Raw genomic sequence first — 23,740 nt, 5'->3', positions numbered from 1 at the left:
GGAAAGATAGTTTTCATCCATGGAGATGGGGACTAGACATGAGAGAGGGGATGGTCTGGACATCTGACTGTGAACATATTCTTCCAAGCTGTTCACATCTATACCCTACCCTGGCTCCAGAGGTGCCACTGTTCCAGGACAGCCAAGCTCCCTTGACCCAGCCTGCTGGAGCTCACCCTTTCCTCCTGTTATCTAGGCAGAAGGAGATCGCCGGGCGCTGGCAGAAGCTCCTGCAGTGTCTACAGGAGCAGAGGAGGCAGCTGGCAGACACTCGGGCTGTGCTGAGCCTACTGCAGGAGGTGGAAGCTGCCACCGAACAGCTTGGGGAGCTGCAGGTGGGCAGATCAGCTGAACTCTGAGAGGTCCTCCCCTCTCCCCCCACCTGCTGGTGCTCACGGGTACCTCTCTGGCCAGGTGCCGGCCAGCTCCACAGCCTGTGGGCAAGAGCTGGCAGAAGTAGCGTTGCTGCTGCAGAGGCATGACCTGCTAGAGGCCCAGGTCTCAGCCCACGGGACCCAAGTGAACCGTCTTGCCCACCGCACCGCACAGCTGGATTCTTCCCAGGGCACCAGTGTGCAGATGCTGCAGGCTAAAGCCCGGGCACTGGTTGAGCTTCACCACAGCCTCGCGTCTCTTGTCAGAGCCAGGTGAGAGCCTGCCCCAGCTCCTCACCGTCTGTGGAGCTTTTGTCTCTTGCCCAAGCCAAAATCCTGGTCTGGCAACCTCCTCTACACTAACCCCGAGCCCCCAAGCCTCGGGTCTTACTTGTTAAGCCATTCTGGGGAAATCCTGCCTAAGGTGCATGTCTGATGCAAGTGGGCCAACCCCTCCCTGTGCTCCGCTCTTCCCCAAACCCTTCCATGGCCCTTCGGTCCCTCAGACGCACCCGGCTGGAGCAGACCCTGCAGCTGGCACGGTTCCTGCACAGCTGTGAGGAGGAGGAGACCTGGTTGAGGAAGCACAGACAGCTAATGGAGAAGGGAGCCCTGGGCCGGGACCTCACTCAGATCTCTACGGCTCTGCGGAAACACAAGGTGTCGGTCCACTCCCTCGCTCTGACGACATCCTGACCTTCTTGCCTGTCAGACTTGGAACTCCGGGTGTCACCTTCTCCCTCTCTTCACCCATAACCCTGCTAGGCTCTGGAAACCGAACTCCATCGCCACCAGGCTGTGTGTGCAGATCTCATGCAGAGGGGACGCAACCTCAGTGTCAGAGGGCCCCCGACACAGCCAGATCCCCTGGAAAAGGCTGAAGAGGTACTGGGAACATGGCAGCTGCTCTGGACTGAAGCCGCAAGGAGGCGCGCCCGGCTGCAAAGTGCACTGTTGGTTGGGCAGGTAGAACGTGTGGCGCGGGGCGGGGCGGGGCGGGGTGCGGCGGGGCGCGGCGGGGTGCGGCGGGGCGGGGCGGGGCGCGGCGGGGCGGGGCGGGGCGCGGCGGGGCGGGGCGGGGCGCGGCGGGGCGGGGCGCGGCGCGCAGGCACCTGCTAGCTCTCAAAGCTTTCCCACCTCCACACAGTACTTTTCTGACTCAGCCGAAGCAGCTTCTTGGCTTCTCCTACGTCAGAAGCAACTAGAAAGCGCATCCTGCGGGAAGGACCAGGCAGAGGCCGAGGCCCTGCTGCAGCGCCACCTGGTCCTGGAGCAAAGCATGCATGCCTTCAGAGAGGAGCTGCGCGAGCTAGAGGACCAGGGGCGGGCTGCGGCAGCAGCCCTGGTGTCACTCAAGGTGCGCTCCTGAACCTGGAAAGGATTCAGACTCAAGGCTCCCATACTAAATGTGGGGCACACGCTGCTCCCTCAGTGAGGGTCTTTGTGGTGCATTCCCATCCCCCCACCCCCTCTCCCACCTCCAGTCTCGGGTCATTTGGAATTCTGTGTACACCAGTCAAGGGTATCAAGGATAGCTGGGCTTGGCTCAGTCTGTCCAGCACAGTCAAGTTCCCCCAGACAGCTTTTATTTCACGGCCCTTCACCCTGAAGTCCCTTTTAGCTCTCTAATTTGACAACCCTAAAGATGCCCCACATCCTTCTCCCTTTCTCTGCCCAGCCCTGTCCATGCACCCTTTAAGATTGCCTCACCTAACCTTGACCCCGGCCTGCACATAGTGAGTCGTACTCCCAGACCTTACTGGCCCATCTCTCCCTTTTCCTTTGTGTTTATTCTGATCACATAATTAATAATTTAAAAACATATCTATGCATTAGCAAGTTTCTAGGACGCCACCACACTGCAAATAAGTTAATCAAGGTGAGATGGGGCAAGCTACTGCCTGAGGACCCAGTGACCTCTGCCAAAGAGGCCTTTTGATTTCTTGTCCAAGGCTGTTTGCAAACATGCACGCCCTCCCCCACCCTGCACCTGTGCAGCTTCTCCCCTAGTGCTTACATTATAACAATGCATTTGGTGCAGGGTGCAGTGGTTTCATCCTGCTCTGTGCATTCTGCCTTTCCCGTGTTTACATGTTAAACCACCGGCGCTATCTCTTCCCTGTGTGTTCTCCATCCCCGTCTGAGGCGCCAGGTCTGGCTCCTGGCTCCCTCAGTCCTTCCTCACTACTGCAGGAGAGGCTTAGAGTCGGCCCTTCTGCCACGTGGGGAGCCACTTGGTCACCTAAGCAGAACCTTTGCCCCCTGTACAGGAGGGACCTGCAGAAGACCGGAAAAGGCTTGACAGAGACACAACTGGAGAAACTCAGGGTGCGGCCCAAGTTCTAGCAGCAACAGGCAGCCAGTGTTCACACCAGCAGATGCCCTTCTCCTCCAGAGGTACAGGGTCATGACCCTCGAGAAAGCCTGAAGTCTGTCAGGAACGAGGGTTAACATCTTCCCTGTGGCTGGGTCTGGGGCTTCCCAAAACCAAATGGAAGATGTTCCAGGGAGGCCCGTTTGAGCTCAGCAGAAAGAAGTAACTGGGATCATCTGGAAACACCCTGTGTTGCTCAGAGCAGCGTGTAACTGCTTCTAGACAGCCACAGGAAGGCGGTTTTCACAGCAGCGAAGTTTAGATGAGATGGTCATGCTGGCCCTGTGGAGTCTGAAGTTCTCTGGGTCCTCCCCTGATTCCTTTGTTTTCTTCCCCGTCTGTGCCTACTCTTTCACAGTGCCCACACCCTTTCTGAGTAGTCTGCTTGCTGCTGCTGCTGTCCACACTTGCCCAGGGACAGAGTACGGAAAGATAGAGATGGGGTGCTCATCTTCACAGGGAGGGGTACCTGTGCTTCCTCCCTGCCCAGCTGCTGCCAGCACAGGGCTTTGCAAATGTGTCTTCTTGGCAGACTCCAGTGGGCCTTGTCTTGCCCTCTTTAAATACCCAAATCATCCGCCTTTCTTTCCCCGGACACCCATGGTACTTATTTCACATGACAACATGCCTTGCCTACCTATGTATATCCCTAGATAGTGTCCTGCCAGTTCTGGGTCTGTGAGCTCTGCAGTCCCGAGAGGCTCGTGAGCCCCAATGGGAAGGTCCAGTCTCAAGCCGTTTTGCCTCTGAAAGCTCTTCACACAGGACCAGGCACATGGGAGCAATGGGTACCGAACAACCTTGACCTACCTTGCAGTGAGCTGCTGAGTAGGCAAGAGGGGACCCCAGGCAGCCCTTGAGTCCTGTGCTCTCGTAACAGTATGTGTCTTGGCTTCCAGAAGAGGCCCTGAATATCGGGGAGCTGAAAGACTTGGGGAACAGCCAGAGCAGGATGACCGTCATCCACAAATTAGAACAGAAACCCCAGGTATGACCACAGGCCACATCTTGGTGGAGATCCTGCCACTTGGTGGGAGTTAGGTGTGGACACACTACCTTCCTTCTGCACAGGTGGTGTCTGTCATGGGCCTTCTAGAGGAAGGCCCAATGGTGGCTCTCCAGACTGAATATGACTTTGATGTAGACTCCAACACCATACTCCAGGCACAGGCTCATTTGAGCCAGAACTACGAGAACCTATGGGCCCTGGCAAAGGTAATGCTCTTTGTTTAAGAAATGTCCATCGCTAAGCATGTGGCATGTGTCTTTATTCCCAGTTGCTCCAAGGGCTGTGGTAGGAAAATTGTCCATGACCGGTCTGGGAAACACAAGATAAAAACCCACAAAAGTGAAATCATGCTTGCCTGGCATACTTGAGGTCCTAGAATTCAATCCCTGCACCAGAAGAGAGAGAAGAGATGGAAGGTTAATCATGCCCCTACCATAAGCTAGAGCAGTGTTCTCAACCTATGGGTCACGACCCCTTTGGGGGGTCAAACAATCCTTTTACAGGGGTCACATATCAGATATCCTGCATGCCAGAAATTTACATTACAGTTCATAACAGTAGCAAAATTTCAGTTATGAAGTAGCAATGAAAGTAATTTTATGGTTAGGAGTTCACCACAACATGAGGAGCTGTATTAAAGCAACAGGCAGCCATTAGGAAGGTTGAGAAACACTGTTCTAGAGCCTGTACATGATCCCAGGAAGAAAGCAGTGACCGATATGTTCCCTGCTCTAAAGGAGCTTACATGATGACCAAGATGTCAACCAGTTTTAAGTGGATGTGGTTCGGTTGTGGAGTGAAGACTTGGTCCTGCTAGTGGCTTAGGATAGACAGGATCACTCCCAGGACCTCTCTGAGCGCCCTCCCCTCCCGTGGGTGAGCTGACCCTGGGCTGCCTCTTCAGCTTCACAGGGCCCGACTAGAGGAGGCAGTAGCGCTGTTTAGCTTCTACTGCTCCTGTAGGGAGCTCCAGTCCTGGCTGGAGGAGCAGACAGCACTGTTGCAAACGTTGCAGCCCCAAGGTGACAACTTAGAGGTCACACAGCTCAAATGGGAGGTAAGCTGCTGAGGCAGTGGAGACAGACTTGGCACCACCCCGGCGTTGCTGCTGCCTCCCTGTCACTCACTGTTTTGCCCCAGGCTTCACATTTGCTCTGGTCCTGTCTGGGGAGGGTCCCAAGGAGGCAGGCCTCACTCTGAGGGCTAGTGACTCCCAAGCTTTCCGTCCCAAGGCTAGCAGGATGAGTGTCTAAAAGCCAAAGCCCTTTGTGGTCCAAAGTGGGGATGGAGAGAAGAGCCTGCCTCCCAGGGGTCTGGGTCCTCTTCCTCCTCAGAACTTTCTCATGACCTTGGCCATCGGAAAAGGCCACTGGGCTGAGGTCATCAGCACTGCTCAACAACTGAAGCAGAGATGTCCAGGACACACCTTGAAAATCCAACAACGGGAGGAAGACCTGAACCAGAGGTGACAATAAGGGGTGGGAATGCGGGCGGGGCAGGGCCCAGGCTTGGTGCTCCTACCATGCCAGGTAGAGAGGCTAGATGGTGTTGAAGACAGTGAGGAGTGGGCAGAAGGCCACCAGCCTAGAAGCCTGTTACACTGTCTAAGGCCTAGCGGGTGGGTGTCATTGGATGGGTGGGAGGTGTGATGGACACCTCCCGGTAACTTCTACCCAGGTGGCAGCGGCTGGAGGCCCTGAAAGAGGAGAAGAGCCTGCAGCTGACACACAGCGTGGAGGTGTGCCGTCTTCTACAGGAGTCTGAATCCACACAAGCCCAGCTGTTAAACATGACAGGCAGGCTGAGGGCTCTGGGACCAGGAGGCTCTGAGGACAGCCTTGGTACCCTGCAGTGGATCCAGCAGAAGGTCCTGGTACTGGAGAAGAGGATCTCCTACCTCCAAAGAACAGCTATGGAGTATGGCCAGCTCTAGGATGGTGATGGTGACAAGGGAGGCAGTGGGAGCAGGGGGAAGCCCTAATAAAATAAGGAAGGGGCGGGAACTGGGGTGGGGGAAGAGGGTCACCATGTGCTATTGGAAGGGTGCTGGCAGAAGCCAGAGACTGTCAGCATGAGAATGTGCTGTCTTGACCTGGACCAGCAGGTCATTCTTCAATGACAAGCCTCAAATGAGGGGGCCAGGAGATAAGATCAAGACAAAAAAGCTGGGATTGGGAGGTCTTGCACAAACTGCCGTATGCCAAACAAATTTATTAAGAAATACATAATCTTGTGCCCGGCGGTGGTGGTACATGTCTTTAATCCCAGCACTCGGGAGGCAGAGGCAGGTGGATCTCTGTGAGTTTGAGGCCGGGCTGGTCAGACAGCCTCCAAAACAATACAGAGAAACCCTGTCTCGTAAATCAAAACAAAAAGAAAGAAAGAAAGAAAGAAAGAAAGAAAGAAAGAAATACATACTCTTGTATACTATTTCAGGGAGAGAACAGCTAGGGTCAGTAGAAACCTAAATCAGACAATGACGGCCAGAGGATGCAGGATATGTAACACAGCTGCCTTAGGACTGATAATGTAGCATTTCAGAGGGGATGCTGGATTCCCAGAAAGTGACACCTTAACTCCTTTGAGGCCCAGGCCCCAGACTGGACCTTTCAAGGTCTACCCCAGGCAAAGACACAGAATTAGTGTTCTCTGAGTCCTTTCATTAGGACCTCTGAGAAAGTCTCGAATTGGACCTGGCTCCCAACACTCAGAAAAAAGGAGAGCTGCAGGCTCATGCTGCTTCTTGCCAGGGGTAGGGTGGACATTCAGAACTGGGAGACACAGGCCTGGAGTGCTGACTGGTGGTCCACACCCTGCAGGGTGATGGAGTCAGGCCCCATAGAGGGTTGGCTGCTTCAGGAGCAGGTGCTGGTGCTGCAGGATCTGCTGAGGCAAGTGCAGGGGCCGCTGGCCCAGCAAGTCCACACCCAGACTGAGGCTCGGGTCCGGCGGGGCATCCTGCAAGAGAGCCAGAAGTTGCTGCTGTGGGCGGAGGGCATCCGGGCTCAACTGTGCCCTGAAGAGGAGCTGGAGGACGTGGCCTCAGCCCAGGAGCTGCTGAGGAAGCATGGAGGCCTACAGCAGGAGACCTGCCTGTGGCAAGAGAGGTCAGGACAGACGAGCGGTTTGAGTTCATAAAAGGAAGTCATGAGCCAGGCTGGTATCTAGTATGGCACTGCAGGCAGGTTTCCAGGAGATAGCCTGGCCTACGTCAGGCAGCTTGAATACTTTGGAAATGGCCCCCAGACACCGAGCTGCCAGACACCGAGCTGCCAGAGAGGCTCTGAGTTCCAGTCCAGCCACTCCCCTTCAAGTGTGATGATGGTGTCCCCAATCTGACTTCCCATTCTGAGCAGCACATATCCCGCTGGCCTCTACAGTCAAAGGGCCCAGGACCCACTAATGGGACTATTATTTCTAACTCCTCACTTCCTTCCGAAGTGATGTACAGCTTTATGAGCAAATAGAGTCACCAGGTACAATCCTCAGGCTGTTCCCTGATCCAAGGAGCCAGACAGGTATCAAGGGGGCCCTGAGAGGCAGACACACGGCTTCCACTTATCACACACACATCGCTACTTTAGGGGTGCAGCAGCTTACAGGAAATGCTGGCTTTTCCTGCCTCCCACTGACCTGTTTCCAAAATGCAGGGGAAGCATCTAGCCTAAAGGGACACCTGTTCTTCTGGGTCAAAGGTTCCAGTGGCCTTGACAGCAGGCATGTGTGGATTGAGTGATTTTGTTGAATTGTGTGGCCACTAGCCATCCACATAGAGGACAATGTGATGTAGGTCCTGGGCACTCCACCTAGCTGCTGCATTCCATCTTATTCATAGGCAGGACACGGCTGTCCTGTGAGAAAGGGAACCAGTAGGACTGACCAACCAATTATCCTCACTTCAGAGCTCTGTGAGGAAGGACTGGATGAGCTGGTGAGAAGGGCCAGGTATCGTTTGGCACTGTGTCTGTTGTTTCACACAGGCTGCAGCAATTGGAGGCTCACGGCCAGCTGGTGGCAGTCTCGGACTCCCCACAGTCCCAAGAGGTGGCCAGTGCCCTAAGGTTCCTGGGCCAGCAGGGCCAGCAGCTGAAGGCTCTGTGGGAGCAGAGGCAGCAGACGCTTCGGGACAGGCTGGAGCTGCAGAGGTTTGCCCAAGAAGTGGGGAGCTTCATTGCCACCTGTGCCAGCCATGAGGCCTTCCTGCCCCTGGACAATCATGGGGTAAAGAGTTAGGGAGGTAAAACTGGAGGCCATCCTACTGCTCCTAGAGGGAGCTGGTCTCCTTGGGCTCAGAAGCCAGGGTGGGCAGGAAGGCCCTGAGGATGACCTGACCTCAGGTCTCTCTACCAGGAGGACCTAAGAGAGGCCCAGAACCTGTGGCAGCAGCACCAGGGTTTTGGATGGCTCCGGAGCACCCTGGGATTTCGGGCTGAGGCCCTGAGGGTTCGTGGTGAGAAGCTGCTTCTGAGGCAACACCCTGCTGAGCACAAGTGAGCCATTTGCCTGCTGCAATCTCCCTGCACTGGGACAGACTTCTGCCCTGAGGCTGGGTGGAGTGGGGTTCCCTTGGGCTGGGGGTGGGGTAGGGCAAAGAAGAGCAGTCTCCTCTCCCCACACTCCAGGGTCAGAGAGCTGCTGCACAGTGCCCAGACATGGTGGACCAGGGCCCAGGAGAGGAGTGAGCAGAGAAGGGAGCAGCTGCTGGCCTCCCTCCAATTGCAAGTGAGTCCACACTGCAGGAGACATCCCCAGAAGCAGAGTCCAAGAGCCCACCGCTACACTGAGGCAGGAGGATCCTGCTTACTGAGCACTTTCCCCACCCGTGGGTGTTTCCAAGAGGACACTGGACCTGTGGTCACTGTACTTCTCAGAGAAGCACCCCTTGACTAACCACCCGCCTCACTCACTTCTGACAAACCAGAGGTTTGCATGGGTGAAGAGAAGTAGCTATAGACCTTAGCCTTGATGCTTGTTCAGGCCATAGGGCCAAGCCAGGCCTCCAAGAACATCAACCTATTTAGATCAAGAATCACGCAAGATCTGGTGTGGTCCAGAGAAGTGGAACCCGACGGGCATTTCTCTTTCTGGGCACAGTGTCCTTGACTCATCTGGGGAGCAGAAAAATCCAAGCTCTACCTCCCCTGTACCTGAGAACTGGCTCTGGGTCTTGTTTTCCCCCACATGGCCCTTCTCCCTGGAGGTAGGTGTGCCGCCCCTCACCCTGGGTCCTGAGACCCACTGTCTCCTGGTTCTCGGGCAGGAATGGAAGCAAACTGTGGCACAGTTAATGCTGTGGATGCAGGAGAAGTGGTCCATGGTGGCCGATGAACCCTCCCAAGCATGCTGTAACGTTCTGCAGAAACTCAAGTGGCACAAAATAACTAAGAGGGAGCTGTTAGCTACCCGTGGGTACATGGAGGACCTCCGGCAGGTGAGGATGCTGGACCCCTTGTCTTCCGATCCCCCAGCACGCACTGCTCTGCCTATTTCTGTAGAGCACAGTCACTGAAGGAAGGGTCCCCTCTGCCTCCTTCACTTAGCTGGGTGTCCCCCTAGACAGGCACCCAAATCGGCTCAGAAAGCTACCACCATCCCAGGAAGCTAGGGGAAAGCACTTGTAGCCAGCAACCTGCCCATGGGTGCAGCATAATGCAGTTGGTGGTGGTCCTAGCAGCAAAATGGACGGACCTTTATCTCCACTCCAGGCTGGGAGAGAGCTGTTGCGTGGCCACCCATCTGCACAGGAGGACATACAGGACAGACTTCAGGGTCTGAATCACAAGTGGGAGGAGTTGCATCACAGGATGGCAGAGCAAGGGGACAAGCTGCAACAGACCAGACAGCAGGAGCAGCTCATGGAGCTACTGCAGGTCCCTGGGGAATGTGGGATAGGGGTGAGGACACAGAAGAAGACAAGGACTTAGCTGGGGCAGGATGGGAACAGGCAGAACAGAGTGGCCCCACGAAGTCCTGTACAGAGCTCTGGCCCAGAGTAAGCTAAGCATGGCTTTGCCCAGTAGCAGGCCACCACAAGAGTAATTTCTGTGTGTCTAGCACATGATTATCACAACTCGAGTCCTCCAGAGAGGAAGGTGCATAAGGGGACGGCTTACGCAATACTAGTTGGTAGGCCACGATGGGTTGGTCCCTGGTGAATCTGGGGCTAGGAGCACTGTGGACTTAGAGCCCCAGCAGGGTTGCCTACTGGGCCTCAGTGGAAAGGTGAATACTCTCTTGTCACACTCTCCAGGATGTCAGGGAAATGCTGGAGCATCTGGAGGGAGCCCTGCAGAGTACAGAAACAGGACAGACCCTGTGCGACAGCCTGAGGCTGCAGAAACAGCACTGTCGACTAGAGGACAAGAGTCAGGCGCTGGCCAGCAAGATGGCTGCCCTCATCTGTCAGACCCACCATGCGTTCACTTCCCTGGCCATCCTGGAGGAGAGCCAGAAGTGTCAGCAGAGGTGGCCACTCCACTGTGCCTGAGGCCGTGCTTCCCCTCCACACACAGCTTGTGGACCTAAGGGGCTGAGCGGCACCGACAGGGCCCAGGGCGTCCAAACCTCTTCCTTTCTGAGCAGAGTCATTCTGGGGTGGGAGGGGTTCAGAGGTTTCCCCCAGGCCTTGACATTGTTCTTCATGGGTCCCTGGTAGGGATGAGGAAAGGGCTATGACCTTGTCTTTATTCTTTCCCCAGCCTCCTTATCTTTTCTCCTTCTACCAGGTTCAAGTCCCTGCAGAGCAAGCTGGCCACCCGGCGCCTGCAACTGCAGGCATCAGTTGAGCTGTACCAATTTAACTGCCTTAGCAACTTGGAGCTCACATGGGTGGCTGAGCATATGCCCAGGACCAGTCCCACCTGCCTTGCCCATTGCTGGCATGATGCCCAGAGCCTTCAACGTAAGCACAAGGTAGTGTCACTTGTTTCCTCCCAGGGTCCCCAACACATCTCGCTCCCAAAAATTAGAAGCCCCCTGACACTATTCATGGTATCCTGGCCTCTAAATCCTTCTCCCTGGGTGTCCTGGTTTCCAAATACACTTTGTTCCAGCTTTCCTTAGCCTGGTGATATAGAACCTAGAGACAGCCACGACTCTAATCTGGATATCTGTGGCTAAGGGAATCGCATTGTTCTGTGATAGGTGCTCCAGGCGGAGGTGAAAACTCACACGGGACACGTGCATAAGGTACTAAGTTCTGGCGAGAGTCTAGCAGCCTCTGGGCACCCCCAAGCTCAGCACATTGTGGAGCAGTGCCAGAAGCTGGAAGGCCACTGGGCAGAGCTGGAGCAGGCTTGTGAGGCGCGTGCCCATCGCTTGCAGCAGGCCGTCACTGTCCAGCAGGTGGGTAGCAAAGAAGGTGAGGTCTGCAGAGCAGTGGAAGCTGGAGCGAGGCCAGTGAAGAGTTAGCTGGTTCCAGTAAGGATCCAGAAGCCTCTCCGCTGGCTGCCCGTGACCACGACAGGTGATGGAAGTTTCAGCTAAGATCACTAAGATGAGTCAACATCATTTTTTGCAGTACTTTCTGAAGGTGTCAGAAATAGAGGCCTGGGTGCAGGAAAAGTGGCCTCTGGCGAGCAGTCAGGAATATGGCAGCGATGATGCAGCCACCTTTGCGTTCCTTAGGAAACACCAGGTACTGCGTCCTGAGCATCTCTATGTGAGCGACAGTAGACCACGAGGAGGTGTGCCACACTCCAAAGGGCACATCGTACTTCTTGAGACACTGAGTCCTGGCCTGCTGTTTCCTTCCTGAACATGTGGCTAGCCCCATCCAAGTCCTGATTCACCCTCCTCCCCGAGCACACGCTTCTGCCAGTACAGCCCCAGCCTTGTGGCTCAGGAGTGTGTTTACCTTCTGTAACCCTCCTGGACTCGACCCTTCATGCAGACTTGGGGTGCCTCTGTCTCCTCTTGCTTCATCTCCTTCCCAGCACTTTCCTACTCCTCAGAACCACCTGCTTCAGCCTACCCCTGTCCTTCACATGTGTCCTTCTCTAGGGTTCTGAACATCATCCTGTTTGTTAACCCAATCGCCATCCTAAAACCCATCTCCTCCGGCAAGTGTCCCTGGTAGGAAGGAGGGAGGGAGGACAGAGTGGACTCCTAGATCATCAAGCTCCAAAGCCTCGGCCGCACTGCACCCTGCTTCTTGTCATGGAAATGTCCTCCTGTCAGGATGCTTCCCTGCATGCCTCAATGGTCTCTGTTTTGTGGTGTCTTGTGGGTGAGGATTTTCAGTGAGCTATTCCTGAAGGCGATGCCTGCGGGCTTGTCCTCATGTAGCCTCCATGTGCCAAGCAAGCATGCAGAGAGGCTTGCTCGGATGGGTCTATTTTTACACTTTGCTATTGTGGTCCAGCATGATGCCTCCAGTACCCTCCCTTCCTTGGCCCAGCCTTCCCACCTGTACTCTTTCCAGTTAAGTAGTGAACCCTCTTAGGGTGGAGAGCATATCTTCATTTTGTAAAACAGTAAGTGTGTCAGCAGTGTTGGGTAAGTAGGTAATGGGTGGGTGGGTGAAGCTGAGTGGATGGAATGCGGCTGGGTAGGTAGATGGATGAGTATATTGGTGAGTGAATGAGCTGAGAGCTAAGCAGATGAGTGTGTGAGTTGTTGAATGAATGCCTGGGGGGATGAATGTGTAGGTTGTGTTGGGGGTAGATATACAGAGAGCTGAAAACCCCCTGTCTGTGTTCTTATGCTGGCAGATGCTGCAGCAGGAATTAGCTCTTTATTGGAGCTCTGTGGAGGATCTTGAGCAGAGATTCCAGACCCTCCCTGGATTTGAGGCCTCTGAGCAGCTGGGTACAGTCCGGGAGCAATTGCAGGCACTACAGAAGCTGGCAGATGCAAGGTGAGGGGCACTGTGGACCCTCATCCATGGGCACAGCCTACCATCCCCTGCCATGACCCTATCATGGTGGGAACTCAGGCCTTTAGGATGCTGAACTTTTGCTATGCATTGCTTTCCTAACTATAAGTTCTTCAGTAAACACCTACGTAGCAGGAACTTGAGCCCCCAATTCCCAACTCTCCATCTCTTGCCAACATTCTCTGTCCCCTACTCTGGCCTTACTATGTCTTCTTCTCAACTCAAGCTTGGGCAAAGATCATGACTAATTCTATTCTTCAGCACCCTTGCCCTCAGGTCCCTGGGGCCAGGGGGATGAGTAGGCAGCTAACATCTAGGAACCCCTGGCTGTCACCACAGGGGCCAGGAGCTGGAAGGGACCCTGAAGCTACATGAGTTCATGAGGGAAGCTGAGGATCTGCAGAGCTGGCTGGCCAGCTGGAAGCAGGTGGCCAGAGGAGGGGACGACTTTGGAGAGGACCATGAGCATGTGCTGGTGAGGTGCTAGGAACAGGGAAGACACGTGAGGCAGATGCCGGATGACGGTGCTAGTCGCACTGGGCTGGATGGAGAAGGCCTGGTAGAGTCACGGGATATGCCTTTGGGGTGGAGTGTGCCAGTACTGTGGTCATACAACTCCACCTTGTCACTGAGTACCTGGACTAGGGCTGTCTTGTCATCTACTCCCCTCTCTCCTCAGCAACTCTGCACTGAGTTTGCAAAGTTTCAGAACCAGATTGAAGCTGGTGCCCTTCGAGTAGAGGCCTGTCAGCAGCTGGCAGACAGCCTGCTAGAGTGTGGGCACAGTGCTGCCCCCAAGGCCCACCACAGGCAGCAGGATCTGCGGTGAGTGATGGCCCAGGCAACGGTCTAGGTTTAGAGGAGGGTGCTGGCCCAGTGTCTTGGAATGTTAACAAAGGGTGGCACACTCTGCGAGTCACAGGACCCTGCTTGCTCAGTTAGAGAGGGCAAGGTCCCTGAGATGCTAAAGCTTCCACTGTGCTCTGTGATGGAAAATAAGGCTGGAGAGACCAACCAGATGCTCCCAGCCTCCCAGGGACACTTTTCCCAGTTATTGCCTCCTTGGATCTGCAGGAGGAGCTGTAGAAAGAAACTATGTGAGCTAGAGAGAGGAGGCCACCCCATGAGCTCTGAGCTTCAAATTCCCATGCATTATTTCTAGGTCTACTACCTACTGGTATGGGCCCTTCTCTAGCCTGTGAGCTTAAGGTGAGGTCAGATCTTCTAATGACCCTTAGCATAAATCCTAGCCTGGAAGAAGCCTTTGAGCACAGGGAGAGCATGTAAAGGGGGAAATGGAGGAAAGATAGGGACTGCTCAAGACATTTGTAATGGTACCATATTTAGAGTTTCTATTGCTGTAAAGAGACACCATGACTACAGCAACACTTATAAAGGAAAACATTTAATTGGGGCTGACTTACACTTTCAGAGGTTTAGTTCATTATTGTCATGGCAGGACATGGTGGTGTGCAGACAGACATGGGACTGGAGAAGGAGCTGAGAGATCTTACATCCTGATCCACAGGCAGCAGGAAGTGAACTGTCTCACAGTGGGAATAGCTTGAGCATATGAGATCTCAAAGCCCGTCCCCACAGTGATATACTTCCTCCAACAAGGCCACACCTACTCCAACCAGGCAACACCTCCTGATAGTGCCACTCCCTACAGGCCAAACATTCAAACTCATGAGTCTGTGGGGGGCGGGGCATTCCTATCAAACCACCACAAATGGGATGGATCAGCATACTGAAAATCAGACACAAACGATAGAAGTGGTGCTAGAACAGAGAGAGACGGGAAGTGCTGGGATGACAGACAGCTCACGGTGACACTCCCTGTGAAGCTAGAGCGGCTTTGGGGAAGGGAGCAAAGTGTAGGATGCAGAAGACTCAAAGGGAAAGCCCCATGGATTCCACTCAGAGATCAGACCAGGGCGGGAACACAGGCTGACGCGTGACTGCTCTTCTGTGTGGTAGGGCTGCCTGGTCCGAACTGTGGCAGTTGACCTGTGCCCAAAGCCGCCTGCTCCATGGCACAGAAACCACCCTCAGAGTCCACAGAGACCTTCTAGAAGTCCTTACTCAGATTCAGGTATGAACTCTAGAAGTGGCTCTCTGGGCTCAGTGCCCCCACCCTCCCTTCCTACCCTGCTGTGACCCTTTTATACCCTAGGAGAAAGCTACAAGCCTCCCGAATGATGTGGCCCAGGACCTGCATGGATTAGAGAGGCAGCTGCGGAGACATGAGGGGCTGGGACGTGAGCTGGCAGGGATGGGACAGCGGGTAAGGAGGCTGTTGGCACTGCCCCTCAGGCCCCTACAGACCCTCCGGTCTGGCCCATTTGTTCTTCCCATTGGGCCTGCCCTGCCTGGCAGAGCATGGCCCATCAAGTTCCCAGGCTTGAACACTGTGAAGAAACTGCTCTCCTCTCCTACCCCTTACCTGCCAGCTGCAGGAACTGCTGAAGGCTGGGGGCAGGGTGCAGAAGCTGTGTCCAGGTCCTCAGGCCCTCGCCACTGTCCGGCAGACGCAGCAAACTGTGGCACAAGCCTGGGAGGCCCTCCAGCTGCAGGTGGAGCAGCGCAGGGCCCAGTTGGAGCGAGCACACCTCCTGCTCCGATTCCACGCGGCGGTGAGGGCTTTCTCCCCTTGGGAGGGGTGACATGTGCTCAGATGTGCACATGCACTGAGGCCCTCGAGTTCTTGAGGGAAATAAGCGTGGCCAGAAAGGGCAAAAGCAAGGGCCTGGGATCCTGGAAGGACTGGGTTGGATGATGACAGAGAAACCAAGTGACAAAGACTTGTGAGTCACCAGAAGTGTCAGACAGCTTGATGTCTCTGTATGTGCATGCATCAGGCAGACTGCAGTTGTTTGCCAGCGCCTTCTCACGGGCTCCTCTGTTGTCTCCTGGGTCAGGTGAGGGACTACACCTCCTGGGTGGCCAGCATGCATCAGGAGCTTCAGATGGAGGGCTCCTGGGAACCCGGCAACAGCCTGCTCAGGCTCAGAGCCCACCAATGGCTGCGGGCAGAACTGGACGCCAGGGAGGAGCTGCAGCAGAGGGCCACTAAGCTAGGCCAGCAAGCACTTCTGGCTGCAGGGACACCCACTAGGGAGGTGGGCGCCTTCCCCACACTCCCAGCCTACCCCGTCCTCCTTTGGGCTGTCTCCTTCCCACCCCCACCGCCTCTTCTCCAAGGATCTCTTAATGGCCATCCACAACCCCAGCTTTCTGCATTCTCATCTTCAGGTCCAGGATGGGCTTCAAGCCCTACAGGAGGAACGTGACCAGCTATTCAAGGCCTGGACACTCAAGCAAGAGAGGCTGCAGGCCATGCTCCAAGAACAGCGCCTCCTCAGACAATGTGATCACCTGTCAGAGATCCTCACAGCCCAGGAGGCAGGTCTTGTAGCCCCGACTCTTCCCTCCTCCTTCCTTCTGAGTCTTGGCCTTTTTCTTGGACATGGAGCATAGGGGCTGTGGGTCACCAGGGGACCATGACCTCCACTAGCACCCCCAGGCCAGATCTAGCCCTGCTCTTCCCCGGCCTTGACGCTGGACTGAGACCCATGGAGTTCGACAGAGATTGCTCATAATCTCACCTTGTCAGAGGTTGAGGTGCTGCTGGCCTCTACTCTCTGCAGATGGTGCTGGCCGCCTTTGTACCTCTGACCTTCCCACATACTCATCTAGGCATTCCTAAAGGCCAGTGCCCTGGGGAGCTCGGGGGAAGAGGTGGAACAGTTGATCAGAAAGCATGTGATCTTCCAAAAAGTACTCACTCTCCAGGACAAGAAGGTGATGGGCTGGGATCCTGAACATGATGATGGGGGCGTCTTCAGGAGGGGTATGGTGGCTGGGTGTGTGCCCAGAAACAGTGCGGGTATGTCTGTGGGACTAGGGGTAGCATTGAACATATGGCTCAAGAAAAGACCCAGGCTGGGATGCTCCACACTGCGGGGGCCCCAGGGAGCATTTATTTAGTCTGAAGTCACCGAATGGAGAGTGGTCTGGCTATTGCCAGGGGCATCAGCCAACCCTTAGCCATGCAGAGCTGGAAGCCAATGGCCAGCTCGCCAGAGCAGACCAGCAGACTGTCTGTGTTCCATAGGAGGCATCTCTGTGTGAGCAGCTGAGAACTGTGCCAAGCCCTAAGGCACAGAGCCTGGTTTCCCGCGTGCTGGAACATCGGGCTCAAGTGAAGGCGCTGGCAGAGAGCCGGGGACAGGCCCTGCACACCTCCCTGATGATAGCCAGCTTTACCAGGGCAGCAACTCAGGTCAGAGGGCCATCCCCTGACTATTGCCTAAACCTTAAGAGTACATTTGAGGTGGCATTAATACCACAACACTATGATGACAAAAACAGGTTTAAAGAGTTAAATGGCTTCCTAGGGGCCATGGAGCCCAGAATATTTGACTTGAAGCCCCTCTGGGCTGAGAGTCATCTGTTTGCTGAGCACTGGCAGAGCCCAGGCAAAGAAGAGCTATAGGATGAGGAATGTAGCTGTACAGGTTCCTGGAACAGGGGGCTCACACCTCTGAAATGGACTCAAGTTCCTTGCTCAGCTTGGCCTGCAGCATGGCTTCCTGGGCTAGAACCGTGGTCCTTGTTTACTGGATTCTCCTAGTTCTGCCGGAGGCCAGTAGTCAACCACCTGGACTTTGTTAGTGTGGAGTGGGAGCTGAAGGGGAGTTGGGGGCTTCAGGATGAGCATCATAACATTTGTGCCCCATTCCTACCAGGTTGAGGACTGGATCCAGGAGCGGGTCCAGCAACTGAGAGCCTGGAGCCCTCTTGGAAACCTAAAAGACCATCTGAAGTACCTGCAGAAACACCAAGCCTTCAAGGCTGAAGTCCAGGCCCATGAGCAGGTTATCACCTCTGTCACCAAGGTAACCCCAGCCTCAGCCTAGCTTACTCTGAAGTGTTGATTGCCAAGGTTTCAGATGAGAGGTGCTGAGCTCACCCCTGTTCCCGTCTTCTAGCAAGGTGAAGGGCTCCTCAGACAGAGCCACCCTCAGACTGGAGAGGTCTCCCAGAAGCTCAAGACCCTGTGGGAGCTCTGGGAGAAGCTGAGGCAGACAGTGACTCTGCAGGGCCAGGCCCTGGAGGGTAGACGCAGCTTCCTGGAGTTCCTACAGGGAGTGGACCTTGCAGAGGCCTGGATCCAGGAGAAGGTGAAGGCTCCGCTGAGCAGGGCATTTGGGGGTTAGGGGTGGGGGTGGGGGACAGGAGCTAAAGGGTGGGGTGGGAAGGAGCCAGCCCTGTAGTTCTCTGGCTCCCTGATGGTAGGAGCCTTGGTGGGAAGTCCCAAGCCTCCACCTGCCCTGACAGTGCCCCAGCTACAGGTGCTGAGCATTGTGTCCCACCCTTGGCCTTCACAGGAGAGGATGGTGAACAGTGGTGACATGGGCTTGAACCTTGAGCACTGCCTGCAGCTCTGCAAACAGGTCCACAGATTACAGGTAAGAGGCTGTGTTCAGGAGGGGTTGACACAGTGTCTGTCATTGGAAGATTTGTCTGATGGACTCCAGAATCCAGAGACGGCTCAAGCTCAGTTTTGCACTACTTTGATACAGCTAGGCAAGTTCCCTCATCTTAGTTTCTTCATCTCTAAAATGAGTAGCATGTCTTCCTCAGAGGTGAGGGAGTGCATGTGTGTGGTGGTGGTCACATGATTCTACACCTGTCATAAAATTATGCCTCTGCTGGAAACATTGGTAGTCTGGTTTCAATGTTATGATAAGAGGCCGGGGAGGTGCATGGAGCCAGTGCAGGAAGGGGAGGTGCATGGAGCCAGTGCAGGAAGGGGAGGTGCATGGAGCCAGTGCAGGAAGGGGAGGTGCATGGAGCCAGTGCAGGAAGGGGAGGTGCATGGAGCCAGTGCAGGAAGGGGAGGTGCATGGAGCCAGTGCAGGAAGGGGAGGTGCATGGAGCCAGTGCAATTTTCTGAACTTACACAGAATTGTAATCATAATCTACTGTTTCAAAATTCCCCCCCCAAAAAAATACAACCTATGCCTGGATGTGGTAGGTAATCCTTATGCCTTCCTTCAGTGTGAGTAGTTCAGCATCTCCTCACCCACGCCACTGACCAAACACACCAGGAATCTATTTCTATAGTACGGGGAGGGGGGACAATGGCAAATACGTACATAGTCAGGTGGTGAAGATAGAGCGTGCTAACCCACCTGTGGGTCAGCTTGATGCGTGTGTTAGCCTTGATACAGGTGTGTGGGATTTGAGTAAAGGCTGCGGTCTTAAACCCAACAAACAAAACATCCTTCGCTGGTGGTGGCATTGGATGGATGCTGTTCCCTGGTCTGCCACAAGTGAGCACCATGGCCCTCTGAGCTCCCGCTGTGCTCTGGGATCACCTCTCAGAGGAACCGCTTCATAGAAGGTGCTTGTAGGATTGAGTTAAATGTTCCAATGTCGGGAGCAGGAAGCCTGCCATCCACCCTGCTGGGGCTCCTTCCTGATACCTGTAAGCCTGCCTGTGTTCAAGCCCCACTTTTAGCTTTAAACACTACTTGTGAGTTTGTTCCCACCTTCCCCTGCCTGCCCAGTCCTCATTCTGAGAAGCGCATTTAAATTGTAGATTCCAGGCCGGGCCTTGGTGTCACATGCCTTTAATCCCAGCACTCGGGAGGCAGAGGCAGGCGGATCTCTGTTAGTTCGATGCCAGCCTGGTCTACAAGAGCTAGTTCCAGAACAGCCTCCAAAACAATACAGAGAAACCCTGTCTCAAAAAACCAAAAAAAAAAAAAATTGTAGATACCAGGCTGGTCTTCCTTACTGGAGTTGAGGGGGTGGCCTCCAGCACCTCCCACTCCCCAAATGTGCTGTGGTTGATAAATATAAACAACATCTACCCCTTTCCCAAGGCCCCAGTGACAAACCAGGACATGAGACAGTTCATTCTGGGGTTTATTGGGCTCCTTAGGGAGCATGATGCAGGAATGTGAGTACCCCTCCCCACACAAGCTGCAAAGCCTTACCCAAAAGCGATGAGAGCTCTGAAAGATCCCCTGCCACGCTCTTCCCACGCATGCACACCCTAGCTTCTCCCAGGCCACGTGCAATTAAGGCAGGATTACATACACCAGACGCTGTAGAGCACCTGGAGACTCAGGTGAGGGGCCTGTGGCCCTCCCCCCCATCCACAGGGGAGTATAAACAGTTAACAGGCCCAGCTGGGATGATCTTGGGCAAGAGACACAGCTGAACTCCCCGAGATGGTGGCTGTTTGCAAGGGACAAGCACTAACAGCTATTCCGATAAGCGGCCCTGAACAGGTAGCTGCTAGTGCCCACACCTTCACCTTCCTGATAGGTCACAGTGGATGACACCTACATCAGGAGAATCAGAAACTTGTCACTGCAGCTCAAGAAGCAGAGCCCTGAGGAATCTGAGACCATCTGCCAGCGGCAAAACCAGCTCAACAGCAGGCCAGTCTCAGACTGGGGAGGGCAGTGAGGCCGGAGGAGGGGCCAGGTGACACCTCGGGCTGCAAGGTTCACCCCCATTCTTTGGTCAGGTGGAAAACTTTCCATGGCAACCTGCTCCTGTATCAGCAGCGACTTGAAGCGGCCCTGGAGATACATACATTGTCCAGTGAACTGGATGACATCACTGAGCAGATCAGGGAAAAGGTAGGTAGTGAAAAGTCCCCTTGTCACTGAGTTGGGAGTGACGCCGCCTTGAGTCTCCCATGACCCCAGCCCCTGGCCCACCTCTGCTCTTCAGCTGGTTTCCGCCAGGAGTCTACCAGGGAACTGATGAGAATTGTACTACAACCCCCTCACCCCCACACCTCTACAGCTCCCAAGCCTCCTTCTATTCCAGATATGTGATGGGTTTAGAGGCCAGAACACTCCTGTTTTCCCTGACCCTAAGCAAGTCTAAAGCCCAGAAGAGGTTTGACTTAGGATGGTGTCCGTTCCCACAGAGACACAGGCGGACTGAAAGCTGGTTAAAGTGCACACAAGGCCACTGCTACCTGAGAAGTCCCGTAAGGGACAGCTTCCTCTTCTCCTGCATCCTGCCCTCACAGCTAACCCAGGCCTCTGTCCTCTGAGATCCCTCCCCAGAGAGATGAGAGTCAAAGAGACAAAATGCCAGGATGCACCACACATACCTTACCAGAGGAAAGTCAAGACCCAAAGTCCTGGCCCAGGACTCTTTTGTCCTTCCTAGGAGGAAATGCCCCTAGTCAAGTCCAGGGACCTGCTCCAGTCCCACTCAGTGGACAAGAAGGGATTCTTGAAGATGCTTGCATTCTACACTGTCACCCTAGGTGGCCAGTCTTCTGCCTGTAATGGCTCCCCCCTCCCCTACCAGGAATCCCTGATCCAGGCCCTGGAGAGTACAGAGGATTTGGAGAATGTACAGAGGCTACCATGGAAACAGAGAATGCTGCAGCAGGGGATGGACCTCATCCAGACTCAGGTGGAGGTGTGCAGTTGGGGTCCAGGCCCTAGGTACATCCTCCAGAGACCTGGTGGACTCTTGAGAGGCAGGTGCTAAGACCCACGGAGCCCGGTCCCTGCTGCCCAGCCCTGACTTTATTCCTACAGTCTCTTGAGGGCAAGGTTGGCCACTTCCTCAAGAGGAGTCCGGAGCTTGCCCACAGCCTCAGTCCTAAGCAACAAGAAATGATGGACAGCTGGAGGAAGGTCTGGAGCAGGGCCCAGAAGTGGTATGAGCTCTTGCTGAATGGTCCCCTCCGGTTCTCAGACCACACACTTCCCCTTGGCCCCTCTTTCTTTCTCTTGAGTTTCTGTACCATTTACTAATTAATTCCCAGACCACAGACTTTCTGTGCGGAGGGGGTTAAAGGATACTGGGCTTGCGGGAGAGGAGGCTCCATGATCCTAGAACTAACTAAGGAGTCCTGTGAGCAGGAGGGAGGCCCTGGATGTGGGCCACAAGGCGTGGAGGCTCCAGACACTACTGCGGGATCTGCAGGACTGGGCACAGGGACTGAAGGCTGAGGCGGACATGCGGGGCACCCCCCTGCAGCCCCGAGAGAACCCAGTACATGCTGCAAGGGCACCAGGCCTACAAGGTGAGCCGCAGTCCCAAGGTGCTAGGCCTTCCAAATGTCACCCCTCACTTACCCCCCCCTCCTGTGACCCCCGACTGGTACCTTTCTCTGTCTCCCGACCGCCTTTGTACTTTTCCATCCTCCCCTGTCCTTCCTGCTGGACCTCTGGTAACCCTGATAGGCCTCAGCCTACAGGGTACTGATCTCAGGACTGTTACAGGTCGAGCTGGACATTCAGACAGACAGCCTTAGGCTGGCCCGAGGCATGGGGCAGCAGCTGCTTGCATCTGGATACCAGCTGGCCTCTGGGATTCAACAGGCCCTGGCTGCTGTGGAGCAGGAATTGAGTAGCTTGGAGGAATCATGGCAGAGGCGGCAGCAGCAACTACAGCAGGCCCTGGAGCAGCAGGTGGGCCCCAGGCCAGCTTCCAGCCTTACCCACTATCAGGACCTGTGATATCTCCACAGTCCTGATCAAGGCCAAAGCTAAGCGGACTGCCTTCCTTGGGTATTACTCCCATTCAGCCTGCTCCTATACCATGGAGTCAAGCCCCTGGTTCTCCAACCGGAACCACCAGAAAAGTCACATACATGCTGTGTAGTCACGGGGCCCTCTCCTGACTCTCTCTTGTCTTTTTTCACCAGCTACTTCTGAGCTCTCTGGAAAAGGTGGAACACTGGCTAGACAGTGAGGAGTCCTCCCTACCTAGTGAGGGACTGGCGGTAAGTGCCCAGCAGGAGTGGGGAGGGATGGATGAGGGAGTCAAGCTAGTCAGAACCATAGCACTCTCTTGATCAGGGTCTTCCCCACTCCTGAGCAGTTACCATCAGTCCTAAGTTTCCTTGCCCTGGGTAGGGCCCATAGGGTGTGCCTGAGCAGCCAAGGGTGTGAGCTTATGGTCAGGCTGGTCATTCCCTTGGATCGCTCTCCTACCACTCTCCTTGCCTCTGTCCTCATTCCAACACCACCTCAACCCCAGTAACAGACAAGCATAACTCACAAAGACCTGGGAGATTAATCAGGCCGACACAGTCTTAGAGTGTGGAGGAGAGAGGGAGGCACTCAGCCTGCCTTGGAAATGGACACAGATACTGTCTCCTCTAACCTAAAGCTAGAAACTGCCTTGTGGGGTTTGAGTAATGCCTTTGGAGCACAATCACTTGTGGAAAGGGGTTCTAGAGGGAAGCAGATGGTTGGAATGGGGGCAGCCCTACAGTCAGTGTCAGCACCCCACTTCCTCCAGGGCCCCTTGTCCTCTGTGGAGACCCTTCTGTCAAAGCACAAGAGGCATGAGCAGAAGCTTAAGGCAAGGGCTGAAGAGATCAGTGCACTGGAGGCCACAGCCCATGGCCTGCACCTGAGTGGACATCCTGAGGCCCACAGCATCCTGGCCAAGTGCCAGGCCCTACTCCTGAGGTACCTATGGCTCTGGGATAATGGGAACTGGGGTTTGCCAGCTTGGACATCTATTACCCAAGCTCTTCCCTTCCTGTTCAACCCCTTGGCCCAACTACTAGCGTTTTCCAAAGCCTAGGGTCGATGCTGGGAGTACCGACCACTCCTGGCCTGGCAGTGTGTTGGCCTAGTCTCCATCAGACAATATACAGCATCCAATTCCCTCATCCCAGCCTCATCCACTAAGAAGCCCACACTAGAAAACTGACAGGAAGTGACTTAATGACACGGAAGGGACAGGAGCATGCTAGTATAGCCCCTCTTGTTTACTTACTGTTTGTTTATTTATATCTCATGTGTGTGGGTGTTTTGCCTGCATGTATGTCTGTGCACCACGTGCTTGCCTGGTTCCTCCAAAGGCCAGCAGAAGGCATCAGATTTCTTGGAACCAGAGTTTTAAGTGATTGTGAGCTGGGAATCGAACCCAGGTCCTCTGTTTTTGCTGAGCCGCTCCGTAGGCCCCAGCCCTCTTCATTCTTGCAGGTAGATGTCTCTGACTACCCATGGAGGTCTGAGTGGACAAACAGCAAGTTAGTTTGCCAGTTCTATTTCCTTAGGTGGTTCCTGCAGGCCTACTCAACCCAGCACGATGCA

General features: G+C 54.8%; 1 protein-coding gene across 1 annotated transcript in view; it reads left to right on the top strand.

The window, feature by feature from the left end:
- Positions 1-23,740, top strand: part of Sptbn5 (spectrin beta, non-erythrocytic 5) — a 43,517-nt gene that overhangs the window by 8,444 nt on the left and 11,333 nt on the right. Inside the window, 43 exon segments of the mRNA XM_040746083.1 lie at positions 197-335; positions 415-647; positions 881-1,034; positions 1,140-1,340; positions 1,522-1,731; positions 2,645-2,771; positions 3,648-3,736; positions 3,820-3,963; positions 4,662-4,814; positions 5,092-5,222; positions 5,435-5,674; positions 6,577-6,864; positions 7,738-7,978; positions 8,108-8,247; positions 8,380-8,479; positions 9,018-9,188; positions 9,463-9,627; positions 10,008-10,222; positions 10,483-10,669; positions 10,901-11,101; positions 11,277-11,393; positions 12,469-12,614; positions 12,972-13,107; positions 13,312-13,457; positions 14,613-14,727; positions 14,809-14,919; positions 15,086-15,268; positions 15,554-15,754; positions 15,888-16,037; positions 16,332-16,436; positions 16,750-16,917; positions 17,384-17,533; positions 17,627-17,818; positions 18,026-18,106; positions 19,977-20,092; positions 20,182-20,296; positions 20,985-21,098; positions 21,221-21,342; positions 21,548-21,656; positions 21,658-21,711; positions 21,911-22,099; positions 22,336-22,413; positions 22,935-23,107. Of these exon segments, the coding sequence (XP_040602017.1) occupies positions 197-335; positions 415-647; positions 881-1,034; positions 1,140-1,340; positions 1,522-1,731; positions 2,645-2,771; positions 3,648-3,736; positions 3,820-3,963; positions 4,662-4,814; positions 5,092-5,222; positions 5,435-5,674; positions 6,577-6,864; positions 7,738-7,978; positions 8,108-8,247; positions 8,380-8,479; positions 9,018-9,188; positions 9,463-9,627; positions 10,008-10,222; positions 10,483-10,669; positions 10,901-11,101; positions 11,277-11,393; positions 12,469-12,614; positions 12,972-13,107; positions 13,312-13,457; positions 14,613-14,727; positions 14,809-14,919; positions 15,086-15,268; positions 15,554-15,754; positions 15,888-16,037; positions 16,332-16,436; positions 16,750-16,917; positions 17,384-17,533; positions 17,627-17,818; positions 18,026-18,106; positions 19,977-20,092; positions 20,182-20,296; positions 20,985-21,098; positions 21,221-21,342; positions 21,548-21,656; positions 21,658-21,711; positions 21,911-22,099; positions 22,336-22,413; positions 22,935-23,107 (6,600 nt within the window).

This window comes from Mesocricetus auratus, unplaced genomic scaffold (assembly GCF_017639785.1).
Source record: "Mesocricetus auratus isolate SY011 unplaced genomic scaffold, BCM_Maur_2.0 Super-Scaffold_100004, whole genome shotgun sequence".
NCBI classification, from domain to species: domain Eukaryota; kingdom Metazoa; phylum Chordata; class Mammalia; order Rodentia; family Cricetidae; genus Mesocricetus; species Mesocricetus auratus.
Note: the sequence above shows the minus strand (reverse complement) of the source record. Positions and strands in the feature narration are given on the sequence as shown.